The sequence below is a fragment of the Suricata suricatta genome, chromosome 9 (genome assembly GCF_006229205.1).
Source record: "Suricata suricatta isolate VVHF042 chromosome 9, meerkat_22Aug2017_6uvM2_HiC, whole genome shotgun sequence".
NCBI classification, from domain to species: Eukaryota; Metazoa; Chordata; class Mammalia; order Carnivora; family Herpestidae; genus Suricata; species Suricata suricatta.
The window spans coordinates 69206105-69217720 of record NC_043708.1 but is presented as its reverse complement, the minus strand read 5'-3'; the positions used below and the strand labels follow the sequence as shown (position 1 = coordinate 69217720).

Below are 11616 nucleotides of genomic sequence, written 5' to 3'. Positions count from 1 at the left end.
ATGGGAGGGTGCGCTTTCTCCTCTCCTCCTGCCTGGATGAGCGGCTGTGGCTGAAGTCCGAACTGTCCAGGCTCCCATGAGGTCCAGCTCCAAGGGAGGGGCACTCTGTGTGTAGCTTTGTGGAGCCAGAGCTTTCCACTCCCAACACCAGCCAGAGGTCAAAGGGCTAGGAAGCAAGGAGCAGGTGAGTATAGGTGGTAATTGTGGTGGAGGGAAATAAGTACCGGGGCTGACCTCCAAGAGGCTGGGGGTCTGCAGATGCCCACGGAGAGTCTTCTCCCCAACACCCCACTGCGGAGTCTCCAGAGCCAAGAAGAGAAGTGGATGGTGAGACTATCCCCAGAAATTTGGTTTAGGGTGGGGTCTCCCTGATCAAGAGGAAGTGCTCCACCTAGAGATTAGAGCAGCCCCAGGAGCCAGGCCTCTGGGATTCCTTCCTGCCGCCAGCTGGGCCCTGACCTTCTGTGCCACGACACTGCCCACCCCCCAGCCCTGAGTATCCCACTTCCGGCCTCTGCTAGACAGCAGTGCCTCGGGTTCCCTCCCGTCAACTCCCAGCCATGTTTCAGCTACCAGACCTTGGCCTAAGCATTAGCTCCCAAGTGTGGCCACTTTGGTTAAAAATCCACCATGCGTGGAGGTGCCTGGGTGGCTCAGTTGGTTAAGCTTCTGACTTTTGATTGCGGCTCAGGTCACGATCTCGTGAGATGAAGCCCTGGCTCCATGCGGACAGCACAGAACCTGATTGGGATTCTCTGTCTCCCTCTGTCTCTGCCCCGCCCCTGCTCATGTTCTCTCTTTCTCCCTCTCTCTCTCAAAATAAATATTAAACTTTAAAAAATCCACCACATTTATTGAGTCCTCTGTGCAGAAAGTCAGTTTGGCTGCAGGCCAGATGGCTCTCAAAGAAAGTCTCAGTTAACTGCCTCAAGTTCAAGAGGTAGCTCAGAACCTGCTTTGTACTGGCCCTGCAGCCCACTCCAGGCTTCTAGGTTCTTGTGGCCTTTCTTTCCAATCTACTTGTGGAGGGCATGCTGCCAGCCTGTACCCATGCCCCAAGGTGCCAGGCCCTGCAAGGCAGTTCCTCCTTGTATAATCAAGTAGTTGTTGTCTCTGACCTGCACCCCACGGCTGTCACTTATGAGAACTGATGGCAACCCTTTAAGAGAAATTTGGAGTGTTAGTGGGAGGGTTATGTACCAAGGAACTCAAAATTAGGAGCAGCAGGGTGGAGGGGCAGCGGCACCTTGTGTCCATCCTGAGGAAATGCAAGCATGGGGTCTCTAGGCGGGCCAGTAACTGTGTCAAGGTGTGTCTTGGGCCTGCCCCTTCCTGCCTCCCCTCAGAACCAGATTTGCAGAAGCTCAAAAGGAGTGGCAACTAATGTCTGAAACCCGGATATGTGGGTTCTTTTTTTGAGGAGCCCCCCTGGACCAACATAGCAACCACAGAAGTTAGGGGTTCACAGAGCTGGTGCTGGGGAAAGTCAGAAAGCCCAGGGCAAATCCAGGCTTTGCTGTGTGACCTCAGTGGGATCCAGTCCCAGTGGGTGTCAGTTTCTTCATTTTATGAAATGAGAAATTTGGGGTAGTTGGCCACTAGTCCTTTCTCTCCTCTGCTACCCAAGGCACCCTGGATCTATATATGGTCTGGAAGAAGAAGCCAGCAGAAGAATTAAGCTGGGAAAAGGAAGGCGTGGGGAGTGGGTACCTGGTATTGGATTTAGCCCTGGTGCCCTGGTTGGCCAGTCGGTGCCATGTCTCGTAGCCCCCTGTGAACAACACAGCTCTCTTACGTTCCGTGTCCCGGGGCCTGTTCCCCTGCTGTATCCCTCTGAGCCCCAAGTTTTCCCTGGTAAGGGGGACAGGATTCACAGAATTCCTAGTGCATCCTCGAGTTCCACCAGAGTCTCACCTGATTCCCTTTGGGTCCAGGACCTGGGGTCAGAGCCAAGTTGGGGCTGGGCATATGATTTCTGAAAGGTGAGGTCTCTGGAGTTTGGGGAGATGGGGCTGTTGAATCTGAAGGTATCCCTGCGATCCGGGCAAGCTGAACCTTGTCTCCCGGTGTCCTGATCCTCTCAGGAAGATTTGTACATTCCTTAGGAACACAGCTGGGGACTCCTTCAGATTTAGTTTGTTCAGCATTTCAGAGGCCATGGAATCAAGGTTTCCTGTGGTTCCCCTAGGCTCATCCATTTCTGTCCCTCCTGGGCCTGGCTTGGGGGCAGACAACATCCTGTTGCTGCCCCTGTGCTCAGACAGGAACGTCTTCACCTGCAAGGGTAAGAGGAGCTTTCTGGGCATGGGGGTGGGACGGCCAATGTAAACCCAAGGGAAGAATCTCTTGGTCCATAATCTATTACCTGTGAACTCAGCAGTGAGGTGGAGCTAATGGGGACAAAGATTAAGGCATGCATAAAGAACAATGGTCAGTGGGGAGTCACTGGGTGGCCAAGGGAGCCATGTGGTACCACCCTTGCTCCGCTCCAGGGTTGGGAGTAGTATTGGACACTCACTGTGGAGACTGCGGCATCCATCTCCTTGTTTACCAGATTGAAGACTTCCTCAGTATTTGGTCAGCATTCTGGAAACAAGGCAGAGTGGGGCAGCAGATGAACCAGACTTTCCCAGGGAGAAGCGCCTTGCTGAGAGATCCAGGCCTACCCTGGCTTCTGGTTCACCTTGGGAGGAGGGCCTGTCCTTGGGCTCAAGACTCCAGCAGTGCTTCATTAACCCCTTCAGTCCTTCTAAGGCAGGAGTCTCAGGGCCTGGCTGGGGCAGCTTGGTCAAGGGAGGCCGGATCTGCCTCTCACACTGCTTCCTGCACCACTGATTTCTGGGCCACTACCAGGGTGGGGGTGGAGGATGTGAAGAGAAGACATTCAGGGCATAAGGGGCCACTTGCTCCATCATGGAAAGGGAAAAGGAGTAGAGTCCAAGACAAGGTGAGGAGAAAGTCCGGCAGTCAGAGCAGGTAAGCTGGAAGAAGAGGGTTTGGCAGCTCGCAGGAGGAGGGCACCTGGAGTTAAGGATCCCCGTGCCTGCCTAGAGTCTTACTCTCAGCTTCTCTTCCAGCTGGCACTGCCCACATTAGGATCCCGAAGCTGCCGGAGACACAAAGCTGAGGCCTGGGCAAACTGCTGGCAAGACTGCCTTCCCATATACCGTCCCCTGGAAGGGTCCAGAGAGGTAGAGAAATTTGGAATGTGTTTAGAGTGGGTACCTTACCTGTAGACATCACTAGCCATGGATGCTTTCTGGTTTACACCAGCCAACAGCTCTGAGGCCAAGTAGGCTAGGGCTAACATCTCAGATCTTGCCCCTGACCTTGAGCCTCCTTGAAATGTGGATAGGTCAAAATCTGCCAGCTGGAAAGGGATGGAAGAAGGAGAAGGTAGGGGATGGACAGGGTCAAGCAGCTTCCAGAATTCCCTCTCCCACCAAAAGGTGCAGGTCCAGCCTTGTAAAGGGGATTTTGAGTGTTAGGGGAACAGTAAGACCAGTAGGGCCCTTGGGTTGGAGGTCTGGGTACTCTCTTCAAGGGGCTGAGTCACCAAGGCCAGCCTGTGCATGTATTCCCACTCTAGCTTCTCGGTGACCCCAGCAGGTGCAGTACATGCTGGCCAAGCAGACTTACCATGGCCTTCACCTCCCTGGATATCATCTCTCTACACTCCAGGAAAGAGGAAAGAGTTAGAGTCAGGTTCTGCTCTTGGAAGATCCCTCTTTTCCCCAATCAGGCTCTCAGCACAGCAGCGCCTCCTTCTGGGCCAGACCCCAAAAAGCCCTGTTGCTTAGGTCACTCACCTGTTCATGATCTTGACTACCACATCTAAATCCCACGTCCTGTGTCGCACACGGAACACTGCCCTGAAGTTGCCTGCACCAATGAACTTCAGGTTGTCCAATTCCTTGAGGGGAACCCGAGAGGCTGGGGTACCACTGGGCCTGAAAGAGGGGGCCTGGTCTTCTAATTTACGCCCTCTCCCCTGCCCCGTGACTCTAGTGACTCTGCGCCGTCACTGCAAACCCCAGGTCCCACCCTAGTCCCCCCACCCCCCAGAGGTCCTCACTGTGCTCTAGCCTCAGCAAGGGGCTAAATGGCATCTTCGAGCGAGTCTGTGGGACGCCCTTCATGTGTGGGAGGCGGCATATCCATATGGGTATCCCGCTCTCCACTGACCATAACTTGATGCCAGACATCAGGCTGGAAGGTGCGAGTCTGCACAGATGGAGTGACTTCTGGGAGTGGGGGTTTGTAGCAGAGAGAGACAAGGGGTCGCCAGGGGGTCACTGTACGGATTTCACTTCCCATTTTGCTCCTCCTACCCGGAGTGACTAAACCACTTCCTTCTTTTGCTGGTGCATCTAGGGTCCCACCCCAGGGGCAAGAGTCTAGGGAGCTGCTCCAGGGGTCATGGAGGCAGAACGAAAGTTAGTCTTTTTCCTTCCTAACTGTATTTTCTGAGCACCTGCTGTGTGTCACAGCCAGGTTAGCTGTCACTGAGTCCTTAGGGTGTGACAAGGAATCCTCATCTTTCAAGACCCCACAATTCACTCCTGTGGTCACTGTCTCTTCCTTCTCCCACAGGATTTCTGTCTTCACCACCTACCAGGCCTGCTGTGGGGAGGGGATGGTGCTAAGGAGGATTTTATGGTCCTAACATTCAGCTCTCCCCCAAATGCCCTACAATCATAGCTAGCAATTCTGCAAAGCTCCATTGTGCCAGGAACATGTATTAACACATCGACCCTAGGGGGTTTGGTTCTGCTTTTTATTACGTCTTTGTGGATGAGGAAACAGAGAGGCACAGGTTGCTTCAATAGCTTGCCCAAGCCAGTATGGAGCTCACTTTGAGCCAAGCTCAGAACCGTCAGGTTTTCTCGATAGAACCATTAGGTTGTACCTCTCAAATGGTCATGAATGTGGCTAGAAAGTGTGAAGCATCTAGTATCATAGTGAAGGGTCCCTGTCTGTATTTCTGCCCAGTCCCTGACAGCTGCTCTTGCTGAAGCAAGCCCTTGGCTTTGGGAGTGACTTTGCTCTCAGGGCATGATGGTCCATTGGATGAATTGGCCCAGCCAAGGGTGTCTGATATTGTGGTGGACATTGGAGGGGAAAACACATCCCTGCCCTCTCCCTCCACACTGATACCTCCATGCAAATTCCCTGGTTAACACATGTGCCCAGCAAGGGCCTCTGGGAACACATGAACTTGGGGAGCCTTAAGGATTTAGGGTCGACAAAAGGTATCAATGGAAACATACCCATTACTTACTTTACAGCTGGCTACAGAAGGCCTCACCAGGGCTGGAGGCTGTGGAAACTCTATGTGGCCAGTCCTGGGCACTCAGTCCTCCTGGGGAGACCCCACTCTCACTGAAAGGTGTTCACCTTGGTATGCACTTTCCATTCTGTCCAGTGGTCCATGCACTCTGCTGGTTGGAGCAAAAGTGGCCAGCAGTTAACTGTGGTTTCTAGATCCATACCATGAATTCTGGCAGAGTCAGTTTGTGCTTTTTTTGAGCTATTTAGGGAATTCTAAGACTGTAGTCTCTTTCTCTCTCTCACTCTCTCTCTCTTTTAAATTTATGTATTTTGAGAGAGTGGGGCGGGGGGCTCTGATGTGGTACACAGATACAAGTGGGGAAGGAGCAGAGAGAGAATCCCAAACAGGCTCCATGCTGTCAGCACAGAGCCCAATGAGGGGCTTGAACTTATGAACTGTGAGATCATGACCTGAGCTCAAATGAAGAGTCAGATAGATGCTTAAAAGACTGAGCCACCCACGCGCCCCTGTAGTCTCTTTAAAAACCAGTACATGGTAGGCACCCAACAATTATTTGTTGAATTGAATTAAGGAACAACCAAGACTTTGGGGGCTTCCTTACAATTTTGATCACTCCTCTGGAGCTCCATACTCATTGTAAGGAAAAAGGAGGTTGCACTTTGTTAAAGTTTGGGGGCTCTCACCTGTGCCTTCATGGTTGACCCAACCCACCTGATGTCGACTTTATTGTTGAGACAGGATGGCATTTCACAGAATACAAAGGCAAGTGCAACAGGTCCTCCAAAAAGTCTAGTCAGGAGCCAAGAGCCACCAGAGAGGGCAGCCATCTCTTTCATGGTTCTCTTTTGGGAGAAGACCCCAGCCTCCACTTGGGGGAAAGCAGGCAGAAAGGCATTAGAAGGGTGCTGTGTATCTTTAGATTGGGATAAGGCCCTGAGAGTCAGGGGTAAGCCACGATAAAGTGTGGATTTGGGGATAGTGTCAGAGCCTATACTACTTTTGACTCAAAACAAACCAAACCTTTTTAAAAGAAGTAGGAGCAAGGAAAGGAGCCTGGACTGAGTACCTGAGAAGACTCTCTGCTTCTAGATTCGGGGACCTGGCAAAACAGAGCTGATGCCTGGATTTGGAACTGTGGCCTTTCCTGAGGCCTAGTGCTGCTGACCCCTAGCAGAGCCTCTGCCCCAGTCCCAGGCTTTTGGAGTCTATTTGGTTGTCTCTCATCCCTTCGGTCTTTTGCTCCTGATTGTCTTTGGTTACCTTCAGCCCATTCATCATACCATTCTGGTTCTCTCTCCTTAGTTGTGGGGGTGGGAGGGCAGAGGGTGTGGTTTCTCTTCTTACAAGTGCTAGCCCTAACTAATTCTTATCTGTTGTCTGATTAAGAGACTCCAATTATAGGGTGCCTGGGTGGCTCAGTCAGTTAAGCGTCCATCTTTGGCTCAGGTCATGATCTCGTGGTCCATGAGTTCGAGCCCCCTCGTTGGGCTCTGTGCTGACAGCTTGGAGCCTGGAACCTGCTTTGGATTCTATCTCTCCCTCTCTCTCTGTCCCTCCCTCTCTCACATTCTGTCTCTCTCTCTCAAAGTAAATAAACATTGGGGAAAAATGAAAAAAAAGAGATTCCAATTACAGATCAAATGGTATTAATTGAGGGGATGGTAAAAAGGCTTATGGAGAATTTTCATTTTCCTTAGTGTTGGATGGTTTATGTTAGCATATATTACTTTTATAAACAGTTAAAAAAGGAAGATCATATGTATGCAATAATTCAGCTGTAAGGATATTCACCGAAGTATTGTTTGACATAGTAACAAAAATAGAACCCTAAATATCCCATAACAGGAAAAAGGTTATACATATATTACAAAGATTATGAATAAATTATATGGTGGATGACTATGTAGCCATTAAAATGATACTCTATACACATATTTATTATCATGACAGGTGTTTGTCGTATATCAAGTGGGGAAAAAAGCAGGTTATAAAGCAATATGTACCATATAATCACATTTTCGTTTGATTGTTTCAGAAATTCTATTCCAGTAGTAGCACAGAGTTCCCATAACAGGATACCTAAATGCGATGTAAGGCATAAGGAACACATTTAAAAAATTCCTTAGTGAGCTCCCAAGAAAAGAAAGGTAACCTCCCAATGGCATCCCCCTGTGACTAATAAAATAAAACAATACAGATCAAAAAGTAAACAGTAAGTAAAAAGAGAGTCAACTAACTAGAAGCCTAGAGTTTTGGGGACTGGAAAGGGGGAATGGAAGGTTGGGGGAGAAACAACCGAGTGAGCCCTAAGTCCTAAGAAGATAAAAGAGCTAAACGTGAGATACCCTTAGTCCCCACAAATCTGGGACCCTCGACTAGGCGACATTCTCAGTGGTAAGGGAAAAAAGTACATCTGCTTACAGAGGGATCTTACAGGGAAACCTGTCTAGGCTGCAGATGTTAAAATTAATAACAATGTTAGTTTCCATGTGAGATCTGCTCTAACAAGGATCTGTGGTTGGAATTTTTACTTTCCCTTGATCTTCAAATCATAAGCTGAAATTTTTAAGTGGCCCCAGATTATTAATGCCCTCTGCAACCCAGCAGAAGCAAACTGAATCCTCTTTAGAGGAAAGCGTCATCGACCCAAACTTCTAGATTAAATTCTGCCAAATACAGACTTACACAAAAAGAATTTTATTTTATTTTTATTTATTTAATTTTTTAAAAAATCAGAATTAATTTTTGAGAGAGAGACAGACTGTAAGTGGAGTAGGGGCAGAGAGAGAGGGAGACACAGAATCTGAAGCAGGCTCTAGGCTCTGAGCTGTCAGCATGGAGCCCAATAAGGGGCTCGAACCCACAAACCATGAGATCATGACCTGAGCCGAAGTCGTACATTTAACTGACTAAGCCACCCAGGTGCCCCTATTTTATTTTTTAACATTTATTTATTTTTGAGAGAGAGAGAGACAGTGAGAGCAGGAGAGGGAGACACAGAATCCGAAGCAGGTACCAGGCTCTGAGCTGTCAGCACAGAGTGTATCATGGGGCCCAAACTCACAGACCTCAAGATCATGACCTGAGCCGATGTAGAAGTTGTGAACTCAACCCAGGTACCCCACAAAAATAATTTTAAATATGTAAGTATTCAAAGCACCATGAGAGAGAATCAGCAGGAACAAAAATCAACAGGTTTGGATCTTTAAGGACTTCAGAGTTTGTAATAATCACATGAAGAATCTAAAGAAGCTTCTGTGAACTGTTTAAAGAAATAAAAGGTGGAATAGAAAAAAGTGAGCAAGGAATAGTGATTATAAAAAATGCCCAGATAGATTTAGGGAAAAAAACCCAGAATATCCAGAAATAATAAAGTATGTAACATTAAAGTTGAAATTGCAATGCTTGATTAAATAGAAAATACTGCTGAGGGGTTCCTGGGTGGCTCAGTCCATGGAGCATCTGACTCTTGATGTGGGCTCTGGTCATGATCTCACAGTTTAGTTGAGTTTGTGAGATCCAGCCCTGCATGGGGCTCCATGCTGACAGCATGGAGCCTGCTTGGAGTTCTCTCTAGGGTGGGGACTGAAGGGGGAGTTCCTGTTTTAATGAGCACAGAGATTTAGTTTGGGAAGTTGAAAAAGTTCTCGAGAGTGTTGGTGGCACAACAATGGGAATATACTTAATGCTATTGAACTGTACAGTTGAAAATTATTATTAAAAGATTTTTAACATTTATTCATTTTTGAGAGACAGAGCAGGAGTTGGGAGCAGAGAGACAGGGAGACACAGAATCTGAAGCAGGCTCCAGGCTCTGAGGTAGCAGTCGGCACAGAGCACGATGCGGGGTTCAAACTCACTGACCCTGAGATCATGACCTGAGCTGAAGTCGGTCGCTTAACTGACTGAGCCACCCAGGCGCCCCTGGAAATTATTAAAGTGGCAGATTTTATGTTATGTGGGTTTTACCACAACAAACACCTGCTAAATTATGATTCCATGTTTTAGATAGGGAGATGTGAAGATTTATGTTAATACACATTTAGTTATTTGATTTGAATTTAGACTTTACTGGAGAAAAAGAAAAATAAACATTTACATAATATATATTTAGAGGGGCCTGGGTCCCTCAGTTTCTTAAGTGACCAACTTCAGCTCAGGTCCTGATCTCAGTTTGAGAGTTCAAGCCCTGAGATTTCAAGTCCACTTCTTATCCTCTGTCCTCCTTACTCTCTTCCCTCCCCCTCTTGTGCTCTCCTCCTCTCTCTCAAAACTAATTAAACACTTAAAAATATTTAATGTAGGGGCACCTGGGTGACTTGGTTAAGTGTCTGACTTTGGTTCAGGTCATGATCTCACAGTTCATGGGTTTGAGCCCCATGTTGGGCTCTGTACTGACCACTCAGAGCCTGGCGCCTGCTTCACATTCTGTGTCTCCTTCCCTCTCTGCCCCTCCCCTGGTCACACTTTGTCTGTCTGTTCGTCTGTCTCTCAAAAATGGATAAAAATTTTTGAAAATTAAAAAAGTTTAATATATTTTTAGAAAAATATAATATTTATATTTTAATATACAAAACATTCAAATATATTATAATATATCCATATCACATATTATTTTAATAATACATATTTAGAAAAATTATATAATACATATAATATATTTATATATCATATATCATAATTTATATAATACATACTTAGAAAAACATTTAAATGGGCAAATAAAAAATTTAACTTATGGATGGTAAATTTACAAGTGATTTTTATTTTCTTATGTCTTATATTTGTAATTTGGGGGGGGCACCTGGGTGGCTGAGTCTGTTAAGCATCTGACTTTGGCTCAGGTCATGATCTCACAGTTTGTAGGTTCGAGCCCCACATCGGGCTCTGTGCTCTCAGAACAGCCTGCTTCAGATCCTCTGTCTCCCTCTCCCTTTGCCCCTCCCTTGCTCACAGGCTCTTTCTCTCCCCGAAATAAACATTTATATTTGTATTGTTTCAGCTGGATTCCTTAACTTTCCTAAAATGAATTCACAGGTATTACATTTCAGCCTCTTTTACCCCCAGGACCTCGACCAGAGGTGCAGGGACTCCCCTCTGCCACCTGCCTCCTACCCTAACCTGGAAATCCAACTGCTCACTCTTGGTTTCTTTCTTTCTTTCTTTCTTTCTTTCTTTCTTTCTTTCTTTCTTTCTTTCTTTCTTTCTTTCTTTCTTTCTTTCTTTCTTTTTAATATTCTTATTGTTTATTTATTGTTGAGAGAGAGAGACAGTGTGAGCAGGGGAAGGCAGAGAGAGAGGGAGACACAGAAGTGAAACATGCTCCAGGCTCTGAGGTGTCAGCACAGAGCCTGATGCTGGGCTCATACCCACAAGCTGTGAAATGATCTGAGCCAAACTCAGATGCTCAACTGACTGAGCCACCCAGGCGCCCCTCGCTCTTGGTTTCTTGAAGCTCTTAAGTAGGCATCAGTTTGGAGAGCTGGTTGAAGTTAGCCCTTGGCAGTCCAATGATGAGCAGGATTTTGACAGACGGAAAACTGGGCAGAGCGGATTCCAGTCAGAGAGGATGTTGTGAGCAAAGGTGCAAAGTCATCAGTGATGATAAAAGCTGGTCTTTTTTACACTTAATAGTACACAAAGCATTTACTGAAAATCACCACAATTCTGTGGTGAGGTTTGACCTATTGTCAAGTTCTACAGATGAAAGAAATGAAAAGGTCTCCTCTTGTCTGATTGTGAAAAACAAACATAAAGGGATCAGAAACCTTTTTACAGTGGCAGTGCAGAACACTCCCGCCAACATGAAGCTGCTCCCACTCCTGGTTGGGGGAAGGGGATCCCTTATCTCAGCTCCCAGCTGCTGAAAAACAAACCCTGACCCAGGGGTAAGGGTGAACCATGGGCAATTGAACCTTTGGGGACTAGGCTGCACTCAACTTGGAAAAGTCACAAAACAAACCCCAGGGCTTGAGCAGAGTTATGGGGAAAGTGTTCCACTTGGAAAGGGTCTGTGATGGTGTGATTTACAATAAGAAATATATTCAAATGTATTCAACCCCATTCCAGGAACAGAACTCCTAAAACCTTGGAATTTCCTGTGAGGAAAGCGGAAAAAGTGCCTTTTGTCATGTTAATGAGGTGACCTTCGGAAAGCCCTTAGATAACCTAAGGGAGGGGGTTAGTTGCCAATCCTGTAATTGGAGGATTGAAACTTCAGTCCCACCCTTGACCTCTGTGGGAAGTAGAATCAATTACCAGCAGGCCCTGTTATAAGTCAGTCATGACTATGTAATAAAGGCTCATAAAACCCCAAAATGTTG

At 47.2% G+C, this 11616-nt stretch overlaps 1 protein-coding gene across 1 annotated transcript; it reads right to left on the bottom strand.

The window, feature by feature from the left end:
* Positions 1–1016: 1016 nt before the first annotated feature.
* RIPK3 (receptor interacting serine/threonine kinase 3) lies at positions 1017–4205 on the bottom strand. Its single transcript, XM_029950247.1, is given in 12 exon segments — positions 1017–1159; positions 1711–1771; positions 1915–2114; positions 2117–2276; positions 2519–2586; positions 2684–2817; positions 2819–2846; positions 3060–3106; positions 3231–3606; positions 3609–3670; positions 3810–3950; positions 4186–4205. Coding segments are annotated over 12 exon segments (1440 nt in total).
* Positions 4206–11616: the final 7411 nt, after the last annotated feature.